Below are 24,127 nucleotides of genomic sequence, written 5' to 3'. Positions count from 1 at the left end.
GTCTTGTTTTGTTGGAGAGATTCACTGGAGTTGCTTTTTGTCATACAAATCAAACTACACTTGAGGTTGATTCAATTTCAAGCATAGGTTTGAGCGCAGGGCATAGCCCTATATACATAGTTGCACAGCAGACCTCTTCCTTATATACATTTACACGGTTGCACTGCATTTACTGTTACATTGGATTACATGTTGGATTGGCTTGGTACTTTGTAGCAGCGATGCGTCTGTCTATGCCTTCCATATACTTACTCTTGACCTCAGCTTTGATGTTCCCAGCTTCTCAAGTCAGTGTTAATGGCGCTTCTGGCGGGCTATCTTCCCTGGTGTCGTGAGCTAGTACAGACATCTGTTTCTACCGCTGAGTTCATTTACCTTCCTAATCTTCTCTCTCAGACGTGGGCCTCATCCAGTCTAACTTACTCATGTCTCAAGCCAGGCCTTCAATTACCTTTGGAATTGAAGATCAAATCCAAAGCTAATAAAGGAAAAAATATTTATCGGTCTTCTGAGTTAAGGCTTATGAACTTGTAACCACAGAAAAACCGCCCGTTTAGGCTTGAAAATAACTCACCAAAACTCTTGTTTAAAATGATGAGGCACAGGGTAATTTCCAGTAAGCTTACTGCCCAGACAGGTTAGTTATATTTTTTAAAAAAATAATTCCTGAATGCTCATTTTAAATGGTCTTGCTATAAAATCATGTGTCTGAGTGCTGGCATTATTGTTAGTCAACTATAGTTCAATTTAAATGGAGAGAAAGCAATAGTACAGAGCTCAGCCTTGTAAAATGGCCAAGTAATCTGGATGATGATTGTGAGAGAGATAAGATTGGACCAGTCCTTCCCAGTGATGAGTGGACTCCTGTATTTTAGCGGGAATCTAAAGTCGGGCCCTTGTGGACCATGTTGGCGGGCTATACAGGTGCAGTTGCCCTAACTATATTTGGTTTAAGCATTGAAAAAATTTCTTTTTAACAGAAAGCTTTTGAATCAGTCTTAACCATCCTCCATAACACTAATTTTTCAAACTGTAATTAAGGTCCCTAGTAATGCTTGATGGCACAAGGGACCAAATTAAAGATTTCCACAAGGAATCGTAATCTTTAACATAGCTTTTTGCTACCTAATTACTATTTCTTAAAACAAATTGGAAAGTGAAAATTTCTATCTTGTGGGCTTGATATTACATACACATGTTTCATTGCAGTTTATATTTCAGTCAAACATGATTTTCTGTTGATAGAGATCGTATTCTGTGAAAGTAATACACTGACAAAGCGACTGCTATGGCCATTCCATTCTGCTCGTAGAGTTCACTAGTATTTTTATTATTGCCTTTTGCATGCATATACTAAAACTTAAGTTGTCTCCTATTGTTTCAGTCTCTGGAATCTCTCGCTCTTCGATATAAATCCAATTGTCTGAATTTGTATGTCTGTCAAGGGGATAAATTCTAAGAGAGACAGACTGTCTATATAAATTATCATTTTATTGGGTTGCCTAACGATGTGTTTATCTATTGAAATGTTTCAGTATAATCGCTTTGTTGAACGCAATACAAATAAGAAATGAAACAATTGTCTTTCTCCGCCTTAAGCGTTCTTTTAGATGGGTTTTCCACTCTTTTGATTGCATAGAAAAGACCTTCAACGAAGTCCTTCATTTTGGGAGCCTCACTTTCCTTTCTAGAGACTTCGACCAGAAAGTGGCTAGAGCAATGCCGATCATAGTCCTTACCCAGGTTTGACAAACCAACAGTTTTACAAAGATCTGAGCTCTTGTGAGTTCATGATGATTCCTTTGTTAATAAATCGTTTTAACGATTATAGGAATTTAAAATTGAAGCCATTTTTTTATCATTATCACCCAGGTCTGTATTCTTTGTCTGATGTTACCAAAAAGATCAGAAAAAATAATTATAAGAATAATTAATAAAACTGACATCTGAGTTGATTGCTATTTTTAGAGTCTTGAGAAGCCAATTGGGAATTTGTCTGATGTAAGAACTGGAATAGGGCTTTTGGGCACAAGTATTTTATAAGACGTATATTTCAGTGAACATTTTTATAATTTGTCTAAGATCAAGAAACAGAAAACTGACTTTAACTAACATTTTATTACATAGAAACAAATGATCATAAATGCCTCATATTTTATTTTAGGACCGTTGCTCTCGAAAGAATACCTTTGCTGCCTGAGGCTGTGGGTATTCTGTTCAGATTAAAATAGCCGATAGATAGCCAACCTATTTTCTTTCTCTGATGCCTCCCCCCTCCCATGCCAGCCCAAAATGTACGCAGTCACTGGTTAGGAACCTGATGAAATGAACTCCCTGCTTTCTGTTGCGTGCTGTTCATTTTTGATTCCTTTCTAACCTACTTCTATGTGACGACATAAGCAGGATTAGGAGTTACTCTGGTGTTAAATAGTGTAATTTATTTTATTCAGAGGGTAGCCGTGTTAGACTGGTCTATAAAAGCAGCCAGAGAATCCTGGCGGCACCTTACAGACTAACAGAACGTTTGGAGCGTGAGCTTGTCGTGGGTGAGATACCCACTTCATCGATGCAGTAGTGGAAAATTCGTAGGGTAGGAGTATATATGGCAGCAAGCATAGCTAGATGATAACGAGGTTAGTTCAATCAGTGAGGATGGGTGCCCTTTCTAGCAGTAGAGGTGTGAAACACCAAGGAGGAGAAATGTTCGTAAGAAAGCCATTCACTAGTCGTTGTTAGTCCAGAGCTGATGGTGTCAATATTTGCCAGATGAACTGAAGCTCAGCAGTCTCTCTTTGAAGTCTGGTCCTGAAGGGTTTTTTTCTTGTCAGGGATGGGCACCTAGTCGCTATAGTGGGCCAGGAGTTGAAGTGCGCTCCTACAGGTTTTTGTCTGTTGCCCTTCTGATATCTGATTGTGTCCATTTATCCTTTTCCGTAGTGACTGTCCAGTTTGGGCCGATGTCCCAGCAGCAGGGGCATTGCTGCATATATGCCGTTTATGATTACATTGGTGGACGTGCAGGTGAAAACCAGTGATGGTATGGCTATCTGGTTAGTCCTGTATGTGGTCATTGGTTGTTATAGGTATTGGGCAGTAGTTGGATCCGAGTTTGTTGCATGGATTGGTTCCTGAGGTAGAGTTACATTGTTAGGGTGTGCAGGTGCTGGTTGAGAATACGTTCAGTTTGCAGGTTGTCTGTGGGCAACGATTGGCCTGCCACCCAAGCCTGTGAAAGTGTGGATGCATTGTCCAGGGATGTGGTTGTAGATCCCTTGATGATGCGTTGAGGGTTTTAGCTGGGTCGTAGTGATGGCCAGTGGGTCCTGGGTTTTCTTTCTTGGAGTTGCTTGCAGTAGGAAGCTTTTCTGGTACACGTCTGGCTCTGTTGATCTGTTTCCTAATTCCTCGTGCGGGTATGTAGTTTTGCGGAATGCTTGTGGGGATGTATGTGTTGTCTCTGTCTGGAGGTGAGCAGGATGCGTTGTAACCTCATGCTTGGCTTAGACAATGGATCGCTGTGATTGCCCGGGAGGAAGCTGGAGGCATGAAGTGGCATACGGCAGTAGGTTTGTCGATATAGTTGTTAATTGTGATCCATCAACTTGATTTGCATCCGTGTGTCAGAAAGTGGACCTACCGTGTAGTTTTGTCCAGGCTGAGTTGATGGGGGGTGGAAGTTGTTGAAATCGTGGAAGAACTCTTAGAAAATTCCACCCGATGCAAATAAGTGATGTTACATTAACACCACCCCATATCGAAACCTACCGACCGCTATGCCTACCTTCCATGCCTCCAGACTTCCATCCCGGGCCTCACGAGTCCATGTCTACAGTCAAGCACTGACGGTACACCTCATACTGCTCTAACCCTCATGACAGGAGAACCAACACCTACAAAATCTCCACCAAGTCAAAATATACTACAATACGCCGCACGAGGAAATTAGAAACAAATCACAGGCCAGACGTAGCCCAGAAGCCTTCCTACTGCAGACAAACCAAGAAAGAAACCAAACAGATCCACTGGCCATCACATAACAGCCCCCAGGCTAAACCCCATCCAGAACGCATATCAGGGATTCTACAACCCATCCTGGACAAAGAGCCCTACACTTTCACAGGGCCTTGGGGTGGCAGGGCCAATCCCCTTCCCACAGACCAACGCTCCAAACCTGATAACGTATTCTCACCAGCCAACTGCACACCTCTACAATATAACTCTACCTCCAGGAACCAATCCATGCAACAAACCGCGATGCCAACCTCTGCCCACATTACCTACACCAGCGCACCACACAGACCTACCAGATCAGCCGATACCATCACGGTTCATTCACCTGCACGTCCCAAGAATATACGCGCATCATATGCCAGCAAGCCCTCTGAGGGAGCATTCGGCCAAAAATTGGACAGTCATCTACGGGAAAGGGATAAAGGACTACAAATCAAGAGATCAGAATGGCAATATACAAAAACTGTAGGAAGGCACTTCAACCTCCTGGCCACCACTATACGCAGACCTTAAGTTGCCCATCCTGGCAGCAAAAAAACTTCAGGACCAGACTTCAAAGAGAAACTGCTGAGCTCAGTTCATCTGCAAATTGACACCATCAGCTCTGGACCTAAACAAAGACTGAATGCTGCAATTACAGAACAGTTTCTCCTCCCTTTGGTTTGCACACTCTACTTGCTAGAACAGTGCCCCTTATCCTCATGATTGAACACCTCGTTCATCTTAGGCTTGCTTGCTGCTTAATATACCTACCCCTTCCCCTGGAAATTTCCACTACCTGTGTCTGACGAAGTGGGTATTCACCCACGAAAGCTCACGCTCCAAAACGTCTGTTAGTCTATAAGGTGCCACAGGATTCTCTGCTGCTTGTAATTATCTGGAGCAGGTGTGGGTTAAAGGAGGGCTGAACTCTTGGACAGCAGTCTTCTATCTGAAAGAGAAATACTTATGAATACTGCTGAAAAGTACTTTGTCCTGCTCTCCTCTCTCCCAAATTCACTTTTTCATACTTTAAAGGAAGAGTCTTTTGAGAGCCAAGCATGATCTCTTTTGAATGAAAGAAGTTTAATAATTTTTACTCTGCAGGGGAAAAGCTCACCGTGCATCACAGAGTAGCAGACTTTGTATGCATGTTGTGCTTAGGTGGAAGAGCCTGTTTTTTTTCCCCCTTGTGGGGAGGGAGAAGCATTGTGTGGAATAAGGAAGTATGCCTGCAGGAATAGGGAACATACCTCTATGAGTGGAAACCTAGCCTCCACGGAGGCAGAACATAGCAAGGCCTGAGGCGTTTTTGTGGTCCACTTGCTGCATAGGATAATTCTGGCTGTAGGGAGCAGGTGGGCAGCTAAAAAGCATGTTGTCATGCTTTGCCTTTTCATTGTTTAATAGCTTGCTTAAAAACCTGAACACACATTTATTTCCTCATAAATTTTTTTTGGTAGAGAAATACTGATTTTTTTAGCTGTTTTTGTCTTTTGAGGATTTTAATCCAATGTGTGCAATTTATTTACTTCTTTGTGAACCAGCAACTTGGATGTGAGTGGAAGTGTCTAGCTCTGGGAGTAATCTTGGTTTACTGTTGCTGCAGTGGTCTCAACTAAACTTCTTTTAATTTTGTTTTTTTCTGTTTGATGCTCTTAGAACATTATCTGCCAAAATTTAGACAATTTAAAATGAGTTTTTTATATATTAGGCCTAATTCACTTCAGAATTCTTTTATTTCCACCAACTTTCTGTCTCTATCTCCCCCCCCCACCCCCCCACCCCCGGGCTGAACATGGCTGAAGTATCATGGTAGATAGCAATCTTACTTCAATGGAAATGATGGGTGCCTTGATTAGAAGAAAAATGCTTCTTGATTTGGAAAAAATAAAGGATCAGAAAAGTCTACTGTATTTTGGATTTAAATTCATCCGCTGGCAAACTGACTTTGTATTTGTTTAGGGTTAAGTTTGTAGACTTGCATCTCTAACTCTTTTGTTCATATATTTTTTAAATATTGTGAACCGCTTTTTAAATTTTTTAGTCTTGTAAAATAAATGCTTTTGGAATGAATCTCATTAAGTGAGGCCTCTTGTGTTAGCATATGAGCTGAATACTTGTTTGTCTTTGCTTTAATGTTGTTTTAAATATATATTCAAGGTGTTGGAGAAAATGCATGTGCAAAGAAAAGTCATGAAAAGTACCTCATAGCTTTGAAGGGCTCTGGACTGGCATTTCCTGAGGATAAACTTGCATGTGGTATGCAGGAGCAAGCATCTGGGACTAGCACTTTAGCAATTCAAGGTTTGTGTAGAAAAACATCTTGGGGTGGGGGGAGAAATCTTGCTTTTTTAAAAAAGCTTCTCGTGTGTCCTAAACAATATTTGAAGTGCTTCATGGAATTAAATTATTTGTAGGGATCACTTCATGTACTGCCAAAATGCAGGACCTGTTGTAACTGCACCAATAAAACTAAACATAGTACTTCAGGGAAGTGAATAATAATCCTTATCCAATCAAGAATTAGTGGAATTCGAGTAGGCAAGATGTAATTACTCATATTGGAATTTAGGGGTTGTAACTGGGTTAAATCCTTATTATTGCAATAGTGCCCTGGATTTTTGATGGCCAGAAGTGATCAGGAACTCAGTTTGTCTCTTATGAAAGAATGTCTTCCACCAACACGGAGCACTGAAGCACTATGGTGGGACCTAATTCTGAATCACAAGCATCACTTCTTCAAGTACCCTGAATATCCCCTGGAGATCTCCCCTCCAAGTACTGCCAAGCCCAGTACTGCTTATCTTGTGAGAGCTAACGAGATCAGTATGAGGCAATGTGGCTATAGCTGAGATTATGTTTTGCGTTTCTTTATGGGTCATTAAATCTCATAAAATGTGTCAATACAAGAATTGTGAAGGAAATCTTTTTATTTCATTTTATGTTTATTTCAAAAGGTTTAGCAGGTGCTACAACATCAGGACAAGGAGAATCTTCAGATGAGGTGAGATTTTTTTTTTCAAAGAAATCAAATAGAAATGTAACAATATATAAACAGAGAGAATACTTTAGTCCAAATCCTGCAAACCTTTAATACTCCGTGTATGTCTATCTAGTTCAGTGGAGAGAACATCTGTTAGTAGGGACCTACAGGACCAGACCTTTATGCTCTTGCTCCACTAAAGAACTTAAAAATAATAATAATAATAATAATAAAAAAAATCTCATTGCTAATACTGCTTCAGCTGAACTGGTGTAAGCAACATAGATATGTGGGTCACAGTTCAGGGCAACTGTGACCCGTATTCGTTCCTTGTGGTCCAACAAGGGCATCCGCTCGAGGCTCCTAGGTCCTCAGCCATCATGGTTAGTGACTAAGGCAACTTTTTAGTCAGATGCATTTTTAGTAAATGTCATGGACAGGTCACAGTCAGTAAACAAAAATTCACAGCCTGTGATCTGTCCATGACTTTTACTATATACCCCTGACTAAAACTTGGGGGGGAGGTGGGAGGTCGGGGAGGAGGGGGCTGGGGAAGGGCGTCCCGGGTACTGGTGGCGGTGGGTGGGTGGGCAGCAGAGCGCAGCCCAGGAACCCCGCTGCTGGTGGGGGTTGGGGGTTGGTGGGACCAGCAGGCTCCCTACCTGGCCCTGTGCCTCCCCCCCAAACAGCAGCAGAGTTTGAATGTGGTAGGGAGCAAGGGGGTTGGGAGGGAGCACGGGATGAAGTGAGGTGGGCTGTGGGCGGCGCTTATCTGGGGGGCTCCCTGGACATCCCCCTCACTTAGCTGCTAGGTGGAGGCGGGACCAGGCAGCTCTGCCAGGTGCATGCACGCTGCCTCTGCCTGCAGGCAGTGTCTCCACAGCTCCCATTGGCCATGGTTCCCGGCCAATGGGAGATGCAAAGCCAGCGCTCTGGGTGGAGGCAGCACGCAGAGCTGCCCGGTCGCGCCTCTGCCTAGCAATTGAGCAAGAGGGAGAATGTCGCTGCTTCCAGAGAACCCCTCAGGTAACCGCCTCCTGGAGCCTGCATCACCCTGTCCCGTGCCTCTGACCCTTCCCACACGCAAACTCTGCTGCTGCTGAGGGGAGGGGATGGGATGTGGGGACCCAAGACTGCTCTAGCAGTGGCCGATGTGACTGGCTCAGGAGGTACCTGAGCTGCCCCTGAGCCAGGTGCACTGACCGCTGTAGAAGTCAGAGAAAGTCACGGAATCCGTGACCTCCATGACAAACTTGCAGCCTTATTAGTGACCCATGTCTCTCTCCCTCTTGGCTTGGCTTTTTCTAGCCTGTGCACTTCCCTGCTATTCTGTGATGTCCAAGCAAGCAAGCCTGCCTAAACAGGCCAGCATCTGTGCTTTGTTTCTCACTAATGGCTATGAACAGTGTAATTGCCCACAGTTACAAGTTACCACACAGCTCTTCATAAGCAAGCAAATTTATTTTTAAAGTGAAAGCATTACAGATAAAATATTAAAAAGAGTAAAAGAACCTAGATTTGCTAAAAAACATAACCAGAGGTCACCCAACTCCGGTCTTGAGCTCTGGTAGCTTCAAGTCCATAAGTGGGTTTTCCCCCAGGTTATAAATTCATAACTGTTTCATATTCAGAACCAGAACCACCATGAACAGTTCAGTTTTTCCTTTATGGAGCTTGGGCTTTGATTTTGGCCTTATGTAACAGGTGATCAATGGACAATGGCCTACTCAGAGTATAGCTTCAAAAGTCTTGATTTTTGCATAATTGGAGGTGAGGTATTTATATTTACTTCCTGCTAAATATTCCCCAGGAAGTTCACTTAACACTTTTTTCTTGCAAAAGTCCATTCTTGTCTGACACTCTGTTCAGTATAGTCCTTTGAACGCCCAGGTCTGTCATCTATTACATCTCTTTCCCACCCCACCCTCAGGAAGTTGCATACAATTCTAGCCCACAGTAATACATAAACCATTAATTTAATATCACGGCCCCAAAGATACTTACACTTAATTCAGTAGATCACCCAAGGATATGGCAGGAAATTGCTATATCTAGCACAGGTGGCTCTCTCTTTCCAGCAATCGTTTTCAGCATCATGTCCATTAGACTTGTTCTAAGTAGGTTTAATACAGATGATGCTAAAAGAGTTGTGAGCAGTGTTAGGCACTAGATAGCCCAGCGATGCTAACACTGGTGCAGCTGAGCTTGTGATAGCAACAGTGGGAATATTTTCTTATGTAAATTCTCTAGTGTAGATCTGGCCTTATTTACTAATCATGTTTGGTAGGGGAGAAGGAAAAAAACCTATGTTTAGGTTAGCTGGAATCAGCAAAAAGAATTGATGGGGAATAGTTACGTCCCTGTAGAGTTGCTTTATTAATGTATTCTTAGCTTACTTGAAATGTTGTTTTTATGGACCTAATTTTTTTTACTAGACCTTTAACAGTCTTCCAGATGACAGCTTGGTCCCAGCTGACAGGAGCAGACAACAGTCATTTTTAACTTGTTCAGACATCTGAATAGGGAGACAGAACAAACTTTTAAAATGCTTTAAAACAGAATCTTTGGCAAGGACTTTTAGTTTATCCTTAACAGCTGTAGCAGTGAAAAATCTGTTGTTTGTTTATACCTACCATAAGTTACATCAGATGTTTGCCTCTGTTGTCACCAGCTCACAGCATGTTATGCTCTCAGCAGTGCTATTTATAAGTTGACATTTTTCAAAGCACTGCTTGATATTCTTTAAGCATATCTTTATACAAACAAACCCCCCCCCCGGTATGAAATAACAACTAGAAATATACTGATGAGACATTAAGTGCAACAAAAAAAAGTTCATCTTAATATTCTGAATTTTATTCAAAATGATGCTCACTCCTTGTTTGTGATTGCTCTATTGTGAGGGAAGGAAATGGACACGATTGTGGTAGTTTGGGGAGGGATCAGATATGGCATTCCTTTTGGAAAGGATGGTGGGGTATGAATGGGGACTAGGGAGGTATACTGGTACTGTAGAAAGGGAAAAGGATTTATTTCAGTGGGTGAAGTATAACAGTTTAAAAGGAAGGTTGAGGAATAGAACGGAAGGTCCAGGGGAAACGAATTGCCTGGGTTAGTGGGGAGAGAATAACAGCAACTGAAATATGCCTATCAGTTAGTGTTTTACACCTTGTGGACACTTAATTCATTCTTTCTTTCCAATCTCCAGTATAAAGCTGCAAATCATCATATCTTAGATCAAACTAGCAAGTATGTTAAACATGCAGTTGTTGTTTTTATTATTTATTATTATTAAAACTGAGAAATTTGGTCCTATCTGGGATCTGAGTCAAGTTCTCAGTTACCCCGTTGAAATGTAATCTCAAAGAGCATGAGTGGGCATTTTCACACTTGATCTCAACCAAGACTTTTATTTAGAAACAGCTGTAACAAGAAGGATTAACATTAAACAAACACAACCAATTTTAATTTGAATATACTTTTTTCTTAATTTGCCTGACATGTTTTCAGACAAATAGGAGATTACAAGTAAATATGATATGGGATGAGGGTAAAAATAACTTCAATATCCCCTGAGTTTTTTTAGTAACTCAAAGAGAGACTGAAGGGCCTTTTATAAATGTGGACCTGAAATGCACATTTGTAAATATAAATCCAGTTAACTTACTGTAAGCTACTTTAATAAACAAGTTTTTAACCTTGTTCAGTTTTTCCAGTGCAAATTACTGCACGAAAAATATTACTTACTGTTCAGTAACTCTGCATCAAGAGCACTAAAGCAAAACTGCCTTAAAGCAAAATTGAAAATAAGTTTGTTAGAAAAGATCATGCTTTTTCCTCATGTAAGACTTTTTTTTTCCTGAATAAGCAGAAGTGGTGAATTATTCTGTCCTTTGTAATTCTGAATGTATTTTAGTTCATGGGAGATTAATTGGAGAGAGATGGCATTCAGCAAGGTACTTTCCCTTTTGTATTTAGGATGAATCTAAAAAGCTTAGTGTTCAGGATACATTGCTGTTAAACTTCAACTCTTTCCATTTAGATTTAATCCTCACCTACTATGACATGGGAGACAAACAATCAGCACACATTTCAGTTGAGGAAAATATTTTTCCAGAAAATACTTTGTTCCCCAAATTTGAACATAGCTTTCATCCTCTTAAATTGATAAAATCACACATTTCAGAAACTCTAATGAAGACAAATATATTTAACTTGTTTCAGTATAGTGGGTGCAGTGTCATCTGCTTGTTAGAGCAGTAGACTTGGAGGCCAGGATCCAGCATCCTAACCCCAACTCATATATCTGTCTGCATTTCACTTTCTCTTTTTATGCCCTGTCTTTCCCATTTAAGTGGTGGTGATCATGTTTTTAATCTAAATTGGTTTATGTAAGGCTGGCTTGTTTGTTTATAAAGTGCTCTGTGTACTTCAAATGACAAGTGCCTTTTATATATCTGAAATATTACTTTATTTGCTAGGGCTCTTTTAATTGTAACTGGCTGCCAACAAATTAAATTATTTCAATGTTGGATAGAAACATTTAAATTGATTAGAAAATGTCTACTCAATTATTTGTATTGCCAGCTCAGATTCATAGTCATTATTTGGCTGAAAAAGCCAGAAGAGGCCGTGCATGCAAAAAACAAACAAACCCAAAACAAAAGAAATAAACCTACAAAGGAATAAAAATTAAACTTCATAGTTACATGAACCGTATCTAGATGTTTTACCTATGTAAACATTTTTTAGCAATTAGTTTCAGAAATAAAGTAAAGTAGCCAGCAAAATTTAATAAAATAAGCAGTCCTGGAATAAGAGGGAAGGTTCTCTCATGGATTAGTAACTGGTTAAAAGATAGGAAACAAAGGGTAGGAATAAATGGTCACTTTTCAGAATGGAGAGAGGTAAATAGTGGTGTCCCCCAGCGATCTGTACTGGGCCCAGTCCTATTTAACATATTCATAAATGATCTGGAAAAAGGGGCAAACAGTGAGGTGGCAAAATATGCAGGTGATAGTTAAGTCCCAGGCAGACTCCGAAGAGCTTCAAAAGGATCTCACAAAACTGGGTGACTGGGCAACAAAATGGCAGATGAAATTTAATGTTGATAAATGCAAAGTAATGCACACTGGAAAACATAATCCTAACTCTCTCTCTCTCTCTCTCTATATATATAACACACACACACACACACACACACACACACACACACACACACACACACAAAATGATGGGGTCTAAATTAGCTGTTACTACTCAAGAAAGAGATCTTGGAGTCACTGTGGATAGTTCTCTGAAATCATCCACTCACTGTGCAGCGGCAGTCAAAAAAGTGAACAGAATGTTGGGATTCATCAAGAAAGGGATAGATAATGAGACAGAAAATATCATATTGCCGCTATATTCATTCATGATACACCCACACCTTGAATAGTGCATGCAGATGTGGTCGCCCCATCTCAAAAAAGATGTATTGGAGTTGGGAAAAGGTTCAGAAAAAGGCAACGAAAATGATTAGGGGTATAGAATGGCTTATATATGAGGAGAGATTAATAAGACTGGGACTTTTCAGCTTGGAAAAGAGACGACCAAGGGGGAAATATGATAGAGGTCTATAAAATCATGAGTGGTATAGAGAAAGTAAACAAGGAACTGTTATTTACTCCTCCTAATACAAGAATAGGGGCCACCAAATGAAATTAATAGGTAGCAGGTTAAAAATAAACACAAAAAAGTATTTTTTCATGCAATGCACTGTCAACCTCTGGAACTCCTTGCCAGAGGGTGTTGTGAAGGCCAATACTGTAACAAGATTAGATTCATGGAAGATAGGTCCATCAATGGCTATTAGCCAGGATGGGCAAGAATGGTGTCCCTAGCCTCTGTTTGCCAGAAGCTGGGAATGAGTGTCAGGGCATGGATCACTTGTTGATAACCTGTCTGTTCATTTCCTTTGGTGCACCTGCCATTGGCTACTGTCAAAGGATAGGATACTAGGCTTGATGGACCTTTGGTCAGATAAAACATTGTCCTATTACTAAGTATGTACAGAGTCTCCTGTTGTTTTTTAGCTATGTGTTTAATCCAGAAGTGAATTACAGAGTGTTTACTCTCTGCAGTAAAATCTGTACAGCTATTGATTTTTGTAGTCTTTTCCCCTGCTCCAGGAGGACCAGGATGGAAGCCAAGGTGTGGGCAAGCGCAAGAGGGTGAAACTAAGCAGCAGTACCAAAGGTATTTATGAAGTTATGATCTCCATTTATCATGCTTGCTTTGTGTCTATCTTATTTTATCTAAGAGTACTCAGTCTGTTTTCAAGCACAGGGAAGCTGCATGTGACACAGGCATTTAATTTGTCAGTGAGTATTTTTAATCTGCAGCTCTCATCTCGTGAGGGAGCAAGTACTGCCATTCAGTATTTGGTGTCAACTGATCATTTGTCACCTTTTGTTTGGCAAGGGAACTTCTAAAAACTCATTGTGTTGTCATATTTAGGTGGAAGGTTTTTCAAATGCTAATAAAATTAAAAAATCTAGTGGAAGGCTTAATTTGTTCCTGACAATGTCTTTCTTTATGTTAGTGTGCAATATAATTGCAGTTTGGGCCAGGCAAGAGCACTTCTTCCCCTCTGACCCTTTTTGGTCTTAAAGTAAACCAATCCTGTAATGACACTTTAATATGAAAAGAAGTGTCATTAGAAATAGATATTCAAATGGAGACTCCTTTGAAACTACTCACATTTATATCTTGCCTTTAAATCAATCCTCTCTGTAGGCCACATCCTGCAATGTCTAGTCCAATTTAAGCAAAATTCCCACTGAGGTCAATGAGAGTTTTATCTGAAGAATGACTGACAGAGTACATCAGGATTTAGCCCTTTGGGATATGGAGGTGGGAGAATATCCATGTCTTATGCTTTTTGTTGTTAGGTTTGTTGTTCTGAAAAGGTGCTAATGGCAATTGTTAATGCCTTCCATACTGATATTTTCAAAAGACAAATGCCTCCCTTTCTTTAAAATTACATTATACCATTACTTGTAGGTGTGACAAGACAGGAAGATAGCACTGGGTAGCCACAAGGCATGAGAAGGGAATGTCTGCAGGGAAAACAGTAATGAAGGCATGAACAAAGCTTTGGAAAGACTTGAAAGTGAGGATGTGGAGTTTGAATTTGAAATGGAAAGGTACAGGAAGTGAACACAGATTTGAAGGAGTTGTGATGGTGGGAGATGAAAATTATAATTTACGGTGTTTCACATATACTGGGCAGAATAGAGATAGAGAGACTGGAAAAGAGGGCATAACTAATAGTTTTAACAATGGCAACTGTTGTAATTGTCAATTAAAATTTATGGAAATATATTGAAATGTTATAAGAAAACCATAGTTTTCTCTTCAGGAACTTACAATTCAGAGAAAAGATGGAAAAGCAGATAAGGGAGCTCGCTAGTTAAGACACTTCTATGAGTCTTTACAGTTTAACTGAAGTTCCTAAAAGATAAAGTAGAATCCTCACTACTCCAGAAATAATGCAGTTTCCTTAATAAAAGTGAACTTCTATTGTGGGGCAGGAAATTCAGGCCTGGAAGCTGTCAAATGCCCAAATGGACCTAATTTAAGGCATTTCAGCAAAATGATTCTTTTAATTAAACCTTTCGTTTCTCCCAGGCTTTTAGTCTTCCCCCCCTCTGAGGCATCTCAACATGGATTGTGCTGATGATGTTGATAGCTCCTAATGTCAGCCCCAGAGGAGGGAGTCTGCCAGTGGGGGGAATGATAAGTTTCTGTTTTTATTAAATATTACATAGTTTTCTGAAGTTTTCAGTATTCGTATTTTATGTCCTATAGGGTATAAAATAAGAGTATTAAAAGAAAATTTTAGAAAACTGAGTATTGAATAAAAACAGATTTTACCTCTTCGTAAAAGCAGATTTCCTGTCCCAGCGTAGATCTTCACAGCAGGCTGTGCATTTGTGATACTTTGGCATACTAACACTGATATCCCAGGAGAAAAGTTTTCAACAGCTACAAATTTTTTTTTTGCGCTCATAGGGAAAAATAAAAGGAAGATTTAAAAGACTTAGGTGACACTTCAGTACAAAATGTGGGTTTGGGTATTGAGCAGCATATTATAAAATTGTTCTTTTCTCTGTTTTGTTTTGCTGTTTCTAAAACACTCGTCCATCTAAACAATCTAATTTGTAAGACATTTTCAATCCCATAGACAGTATTTTTTTTTAATTTATAAAAAAATTGCATAATACTTTTCACAAGCATAGGAGTGATAGCTTTGGTGTCCTAGACAAACTTGGATAAGAACTCTTTTTCTAAATACTTCAGCAGGTCTAATTTGATCTGCTGGTCGTCTCTCTCTGTCCTGAGGGACTGCCATGTTTCTGTTCTGAGGAAGCTGCACTTCAGTAGTGGGTAATGAGTGTGTGTGAACAGTCTACATTATTGGTGTCCACATATTGGAATATATGAAGTGTACCTAGAATCATAGGCCTAGAAGGGACTTCAAGAGGTCATCTAGTTCAGTCCCCTGCACTCATGGCAGGACTCAGTATTATCTAGACCATCCCTGACAGGTGTTTATCTAACCTGCTCTTAAAAATCTCCAATGATGGAGATTCCACAACCTCCCTAGGAAATTTATTCCACTGCTTGACCACCCTGACAGGAAGTTTTTCCTAATGTCCAACCTGAACCTCCCTTTCTGCAGTTTAAGCCCCTTGCGTCTTGTCCTATCTACAGTGGTTAAGAACAACAATTTTTCTCCCTCTTTCTTGTAACAACCTTTCATGCACTTGAAAATTGTTATCATGTCCCCTTTCTGTCTTCTCTTTTCCAGACTAAACACACCCACTTTTTTCAGTCTTCCTTCTTAGGTCATGTTTTCTAAACCTCTAATCATTTTAGTTGCTCTTCTCTGGATTTTCCCGCTTTTGTCCACATCTTTCCTGAAATGTGGTGCCCAGAACTGGACACACTACTCCATTTGGGGCTTAATCAGCCCAGAGTAGAGCGGAATCATTACTTCTCGTAATCATTCTGTCTGTTGTGCAGATGGAGGAGTTCAATCTGCATGGCTGTCAAGCTTGCATCTTTAATCAGTAGTAAAATCATACAACACCTTTTTAAAAGGGAGGAGATGAGAATCCTTAAATTATGTCGCATGCTTGCTGTGAGTAAGTGACTTGGTGATTTTTGGATGGATATTCAGGATTAGAAGAGGTAAAAATGAGTCATCTGATATCACCTTCCAGAACATAGATTTTTTTTTTTTTTTTTGTTTGGATTAGAAAAAGAGACTCCTCATGAAAATGCCTCTCAACTTTCAATTGTTCATATTTCTTATGATATTTTAACAATTTCTGAAAATTCTAACATAGTGGTCAGAGTCCACCACTGACATGTGACTGTGGAATGTTGGCTCTGCTGGTGGTAAGCTCATCTGGAGTGGGCAAAGTCGCACAAAACGCTAGCAAATCCCCCTTCACTATTGGGCCCAAAGCCATCCAATACGCTCCACAAAATGATTGAGTCTGGCTTGGAGGGGTGGGGAACAGTGCCAGGCCAGGAGATGCACCGATTCAGCATTTCTTAAACTGCCTGCCCTGATTTGGGTGAGTCTTTATGAAATCCCAGTTGGAATTTATCTCTGCCTTCTCTGGGGGAAGAGGTGGCATTACTGCTGCTTGCCCTCCTCTGGGGCAAGATTCCTTTCCCCGTAGCCCAGTTGACTCCAATATATATAGGTGGGTCATATTTGCATAAATCTCTCCATGCTGTAGGAGTGGACAGGTTATGTTGTTTGTGAATAGTAAGTATTACAGCTTTGAAGGACAGTGAAGACACTGTGTGATCTAATAGACTCCTAATGAGTCTGGGAGTTGAGATAAACTGGGTTTTGATCCCTGTTCTTCTACTAACTTGGTTTATAATTTTTGGAAAAGCTGCTTTATTTATCATTTTTTTTTCATTTTATAGAGTTGCGATAATACTTGCCTACTTCGCAAGATTGTTTTGAGAATGTATTATTTGTATGTAAATGATTTGAAGAATTAAAATATTATGCAAGTGTTAAATTTTATTTAAAGGTTTTAGAAGTTTGCAAACAGATCATATATGTTTTTAGGAATTACACCTAATTTATGTCACAGTTGTAACATTCAATTAGTGTGGGTCAGATTCTGCCACACTTGCTCCTCTTGAATAGTACTGTACTCCATCAGTAATCCCATTGAAGTCAATGACTAAATCTTCAATTTGTATAAATTGTTGTAGCTCAGTTGAAGTCACTGGAACTGTGACAGTTTCCATCATCTCAAGGTCTGGCCCAATGTAACTATTTGCAGAGTAACTCAATACCCAGTGTAAGGCTGACAGATTGAGTTCTGTATAAGGGTCTGATTCTGCACCTGATTTGTACTGAGGACTTCCACTGATGACTGCAGGAGTTCTATACATGAAACCATTACAAGCATATACAGCAGGGGAAGCAACCTATGGCACGCGTGCCGAAGGCAGCACGCGAGCTGATTTTCAGTGGCACTCACACGCCCGGGTCCCGGCCACCAGTCCAGGGGGCTCTGCGTTTTAATTTATTTTTAAATAAAGCTTCTTAAACATTTAAAAAACCTTATTTCCTTTACATACAACAATAGGTCTATATTACAGACTTTTTTATAGAAAGAGACCTTCTAAAAACATTAAAATGTATTACTGGCACGCAAAACCTTAAATCAGAGTGAATAAATGAAGACTTGGCACACCACTTCTGAAAGGTTGCCGACCCCTGGTATACAGTATTGCTGATAGCTAACTTTTCCTCAAGTGTTAAAAAACCCTTTTATCACCATTAGCAGGATAGTAGCATTAAGATGTTCTTGATTCTTAGATATTTGCATCTAGTTAGTTAAGTAGATTATTAATAAACTAAGGTTGGAATGTACTTTGCAAAACCTAAAGTCTTTCTGAAGTTTCCCCCTCCTCTGTTCTCCTACTTTTTATGCAGATCAGTCCATCATGGATGTTTTAAAGCATAAATGTTTTCTTGAAGAGTTATTATTTTGGACAATAAAATATGAATTTCCACAAAAGATGGTAACTTTCTTACTCAACATGCTACCAGATCAAGATTATAAGGTATTTGCATGCCCGCCTTCCCCCCAAAAACAATTTCCTTTATTCACTTACTTTCGACTTGTATTGCATCGTGCATGAGTACACTTATGGTTGATATAAATCATTAATATAACAAACCCTGTGTTCTTTTATTATTTGAGGGTTTGTTGGTATGCCCAGAGCCGCACAATACATGGAAGGAGATGTGGACAAAACAGGTTGGCTGAATAATTCTGTTCTGAAAATTCCTTCAGGAGCCAGAGTATTGTGTTTGTTTTGTTGTTTTGGCTTTTTCCTTTATAGCTCATAAGCTTTGTTTGACTTTATAAGATCTAGCTCTCTAAAGGGAAGATACCTACAAGCCTTTACAGTTTTAGTTTCCAGTCTTGGAGCAAGTGCAATATCAACAAGCTGTTTCTCTACACCCCTTTCTCCACCACCCCTCAAGTTTCCTGAGACATTTAGGATGAGGAAGAGACATCTGCTCCTGAGATATTTGTTACTGTTAATATACTCTTTACACTAGTTCAGTTAAAGGTCCAGAGCATGTAATTCTTGTGGTAGGAGGATGTGTTAATACAATATTATTTTTTCTATGATAAAAATTAGCTTGACTGTTTTAAATAGTTTTTAATTAGGTTTCCTCAATCCTCTGTTGCTAATTTCAAATCTTTTGAAAAGTGTCAGGCTTAACTATAAACATTTTTACCTATGCCACCTATAATAAACTAAGGAATAAGTAAAAACTCATGTCTCATCTGGTTATAAGAAATGACTTGGTTCAGCATCTTCATTGTGAAAGAATATCTGTTGTTGTTGAGACTTGCTAATTTTAATGTGTGTTAACTGATAACTTTTGGAAGCAGAAGATTATGCCTTATATCTACAGCACCTGAAGTGTGTCAGGTAGGGTTGGTCACCTTTTTTTTTTTTTTTAATCAAACTTATTTTTGGCAGAAAATTGGGTTTTTGACCTAATTATATTTTTGCAGAAAGTATCTACTTTCCAATTTTAGGAAATCAGAAAACCAAGTTTGTTCAGATTGTGTTTTGGGGACAAAAAGGGGAAATCTTCAGCAGGGAGGAAACCACCATTTTAAAATCAGTTCTAGTGCTTTACAAAACAAGTAACACACAGATCCTGTCCCAAGGAGCTAAGGAGTCCTACTAGATCTGATGTAACAAGTGAAGGGAAAGGAATGGTGAAGATTGCAAAGTTATTCTGTGAAGTTGTAAACTACATATTAGCTCAGTTCAATCATTGAATTGGACCATTTTTTCCTTTTTTAAAATGTTAAATGATTGTAGTAAGAGACAGTCCTGCCTAAAGAACTTACAAGCTATTGGAGAAAGGAAGGATTACCTACCTTTTGCAGATAGGGAACTGAGGCACAGAGAGAAGTGTCTGATACAACTGGTAATTTAAACCAGATCTCCTGCATCTAGTCTAATATCTTGTCCACACGATCACCAATTAGTTCAGTTTCTTATTGCTATACAATACTACAAGAAGTAAAATTCTTAAATGGAAATAAACTCTGTAGAGCATAGATAATTCAAGGGTAATCCTCTCTGTATAAATCCAGCCTAGTTTGGATAGGAATGTCAGGGGTCAATTATTTGGCTGTCGGCAGATTACCTATGCTTACTCTCTTCTGACTTAATTTTATATGGTCCTCTGCTGGTGCTCTTTGACCCGTTGAGTGCTGTAGGGATAGATTTTATGCAGTATTGTTACAGTGTTGGTCCCAGGATATTCGAGAAACAAGGTGAGTGAGATAATATCTTTTATTGCACCAACTTCTGTTGTCTCTAAAGGTTATTACCTCCCCTACCATGTCTCTCCAATAAGGCTAGATCAGTGGTCCCCAACCGTGGCGGCGGTGGAGCATCCGCTGAAAGGCTGCCGAATTTCAGCGGCATTTCGGGGGCGATGCCTCTCGATGACGTCGCTTGTTGAGAGTCGTCGCCGCCGAAATGCCACAGAAATTCGGCGGCATTTTGGAGGATGCTTCACCGCCGGCTAGGATGTGGGCACATTTAGATGCCCCCGCGGGTGCCATGTTGGGGACCCCTAGGCTAGATTCTTTTTTTTTAATTCTTGCAGAAATATAGTCTCATCCAGTGTAATTTATGTTCTGGCTTGAATGGTATCTGTTGGCCATCCTCCAGCCAAGAATAATCAAAGCACAGTGTACTCCAGACATATTCGCTACTCTGGGCTTACTTTATTCTGGGGTGTGTGTGGGGTTTCTTGAGAGCCATTTGTGGTCCCTTTATGCTTCACAGTATTGTGGAGAATCAGTTTGGCTAAAAGTAGCAAACTGCAGTGCTCTTAATACAAATGGGCCATGTATTTCAGTGTGTGGACAGACATGGGTAAAGTGAAGTAGTGATTTTGTAGTCTCAGACCATGGAAGCCACAGTTGGCTTAAACGTAGCTTTAAAATGCCTACTTTATATTCCAGAAAGATTTAACACGTTCAAAGGACAAGTTTTAGACTAGACGTGGGATTATAGTTCTTGAGCTAAAAATTTTCTTTCATCACCAAGACAGCTTGCATTATCTAATCTCTTCAAGTCCATATGGTGGTTCAGAACAGCAGTAGCACTTAAGTTGGAAATTTGAAATGAATTAAAAATTGGCTAAAAGACAAAAGTATAAATAAAAGGTCAGTTTATAACATGATGAAATAGTGGGATGCCCCAAGGAGCCGTACTATGACTGATATTGTTTCAACATATTAATTACTGATCTGGAAAAAAACAATTTAACAATGACGAGGTAAACCTTTGTAGATGATAGAATTATTTAGGACAATCAAACCTAGAACGTAAGAACTACCGTACTGGGTCAGACCAAAGGTCCATCTAGCCCAGTATCCTGTCTTCTGACAGTAGCAAAAGCCAGGTTATTCAGAGGGAATGAACAGAACAGGTAATCAAGTGATCCATCTCGTCGCCCATTCTCAGCTTCTGGCAAACAGAGGCTAGGGATACCATCCCTGCCCATCTTGGCTAATAGTCATTGATGGATCTATCATCCATGAATGTATCTAGTTCTGTTTTGAACCCTGTTATAGTTTTGGCCTTTACAGCATCCTCTGGTACTAGAGAAGGCAATAAAGGAACCCAGAGGGACCTAGCAAAGATAAATATATGGGAAGCCATGTTGGCAGATGAAATTCAATGTTGGTAAATAATATGAACTGCAGCTCCATCTTAACTGAAACCATCTATGAGAAAGACCTGGATGACATTGCGGACATCTCAATGAGAACAGTTGCTGTATATACAGCAGCAGTTAAAAAAATCAAGCATGACGTTGGAATATCATGATAATAGAATATTATAATAATACTGAACAATAGTCTTGAAATTTTAATATTACCATTAATTAAATCAGTGGTACACTTTCAATTTGAATACTTTGCTCATTTCTGGTCATCCTATCTGGAAAAGGTTCTAGAAGAAAAAATTGGGATCCAGTGACAGAGAAAAGAAATTAAAGTCCCAGAAAGACTTCCTGATGAGGAAATATTGAAAACATTAGTCCTGTTTTTTTTAGTTTAGAGAGAGTACCAATAGAAGACATTATAGAAATATATAAAAGAATGAATGTTAGAGAAGCTAAGTTGGAAGCTCCTGTTTATCCTTTTCAGAATACAAGACCATGGGGCTATCTAATGAAAAAATGGCAAATTTAAAACTTGTAGGAATTTGTTTTTATAGAATGTTTAATTGGCTTGTGGAACCCATTGTCAGAAGATATTGATTGCAAGGGGTTAGTAGAATTAGATTAGTTCCTTCTGTAAGTGAACAGTTATGCTACAATTAAGGGTTCAGTCATAAGAACCGAGATATTAAAAAAGATGAGTTATTTACATGGGTAATGAGAACACATACAATTATATAAGATGGAGGTTGGGAAGGACAGGATATTCCATTGTGAGATTTCTTGCACCTTCCTCTGAAATGGGATATTGGATAAGATGGACCACTGATTTTTGATCTGTTGTGATAAATCTGATGTTTCTCTGCAATACTGATTGTATGTTTGAGAATACATTTTTTGAAATAAGAGGAAATATAACTATAGTGATATTAAAATTCTTCTTATTTTTAAATTTGCAGATTGCCTTTACTAAAACTTTTGTTCAGCATTATGCTTTTATTATGAAAACACTGAAGAAAAGCCATGAATCAGACACTATGTCTAATAGAATTGTGCACATCAGTGTTCAGTTATTCAGCAATGAAGAGCTAGCACGTCAAGTGACAGAAGAATGTCAACTGTTGGATATTATGGTCACTGTCCTACTATATATGATGGAAAGTTGTCTTATTAAAAGTGAGCTGCAAGGTAAGTTGAATTCTTGTTTTAATTAATAATATCAAACAAGACTTGTACTGAATGTTTAATCTTCTGTTTTTGAGTTTAGTCCCTAATTTTTCAGAACTAGGTTCAGGCAGAGCCAGTTGAGTTTATATCCTGCTCTTTCTTGTGCAGTCACAGCCTGTCAGGGATGTAGGCGGTGGAGTGACCAGAACTACTCTTTTCCCCTCTGTAAAGCAGCAAGTAGACAGTGGGAAAGCTGCTGATATGAGTGCTCTCTGATCTGTGCTGCTTCTGGTACAGCAGAGAAAAGGGACAGGAGGACAGGAAAGTGGTGTCCCCTACTAGCTCTTTGTAGCAAAAGGGCTGATTCACATACTACCATTTAAAATTGCCAGGTAGGGCTCAAGGAACACTTTCAATTTATAATGCAATATAAATTTTCCTAACAAAGTTGCTCTTGAGGGCTATAGATTGGACACCTTTATCTAATGTTTTGATTTAAAGATTACATGCATTTCAAGCTAGGAAGAACTGCTTTTGAAATAGTTGGGCAAGATTATACATAGCTTTTCCTTTATTTTTGCAGCCTTTTTTTTTTTTTAATGTAATGGGTACTGTTATGAAAGACTGCGAGAAACATTGATGGTTCTTCGAGTGTGTGTCAGCATGGATTTCATTCTAAGTGTGCATGTGCCTCATGCACATGAGACTGGAATCTGTGAATACCTGTGACCCTTGGGCTGCTCATGTGCCCTGTGAGTCCTTGTGAATGCCCCAACCCAAAGGCCAGATCGGCGGGTAGTAATCAATCTGTCAGGGATCGATTTATGGCATTTCATCTAGACGCAATAAATCGATCCCCGAATTGATGCCTGTACTTCACCTCGGCAGAAGGAGTAAGCGGGGTCGATGGGGGAGCCACGGCGGTCCACTTGTCACCATGATGCTTCAACTTTAGCTACATGAATAGCAGTGCATGCAGCTGTTCCGCAGTTCCCTCTTAATCGTCTATGGCAGTGAGACAGAACAAGGTGTCTGTTCACTACCCCTTAGTGAAATATTCTTCTCTTTTTTTTTGCTAATTAGCTGGGCATAATTCTCAGCAAACTCCCCCTTTTTAATTTTATTTCCCCCTCCCTCCAAAAAAAGGATTTTTAAAAATGTTTTTTTAAAATGGAAACTTAAAATTTCTGCTTGGTGTTTTATGTCGCTATCTTTGCTTACAATAAGATTCAAAGCCCTCAGGTTTTGAACAATGCCAGTCCTGTGACAACTCATTCTGCTTACAGACTGTCATAGCAGCAGGCATTTTTTTGTCTTGGTGAGAGCCATGTATCAGATTTCTGCCCTATGTGCTGTTTTCTACTGGCACAAGAAAATCCAGAGATGCTTTGCTGAAGTTGAATCATCTTGGACAATCAATGAAAGGGACTTCAGACCCTGAAGAACAGGCCTTGACCTTTAAGATGGGACTGGCCATGTCCAAGTCCCAGTTAGCCAGTGCCCTTGTTAGCCAGCACACAACACTTAATGCTGGTACTGGCAAAAAAATCAATGGCACTGTCTGTCAAGGATCTGGGACCATCTGAACATATTGGTCCCAGCTACTATTTCAGCACCAAACATCACTACCGTCTCCTTACTAAAGCAAGGGCGATATGAAAACTCCCTCTTCCTATGAG

At 39.7% G+C, this 24,127-nt stretch overlaps 1 protein-coding gene across 1 annotated transcript in view; it reads left to right on the top strand.

Moving 5' to 3' along the window:
- The window catches only part of UBR3 (ubiquitin protein ligase E3 component n-recognin 3), a 233,207-nt gene that overhangs the window by 51,389 nt on the left and 157,691 nt on the right, over window positions 1-24,127 (top strand). The window contains 5 exon segments of the mRNA XM_075070130.1: window positions 6,154-6,297; window positions 6,951-6,997; window positions 13,147-13,213; window positions 17,997-18,127; window positions 22,241-22,469. Of these exon segments, the coding sequence (XP_074926231.1) occupies window positions 6,154-6,297; window positions 6,951-6,997; window positions 13,147-13,213; window positions 17,997-18,127; window positions 22,241-22,469 (618 nt within the window).

The sequence above is a fragment of the Chelonoidis abingdonii genome, chromosome 10, assembly GCF_003597395.2.
Source record: "Chelonoidis abingdonii isolate Lonesome George chromosome 10, CheloAbing_2.0, whole genome shotgun sequence".
Classification (NCBI taxonomy): domain Eukaryota; kingdom Metazoa; phylum Chordata; order Testudines; family Testudinidae; genus Chelonoidis; species Chelonoidis abingdonii.
Note: the sequence above shows the minus strand (reverse complement) of the source record. Positions and strands in the feature narration are given on the sequence as shown.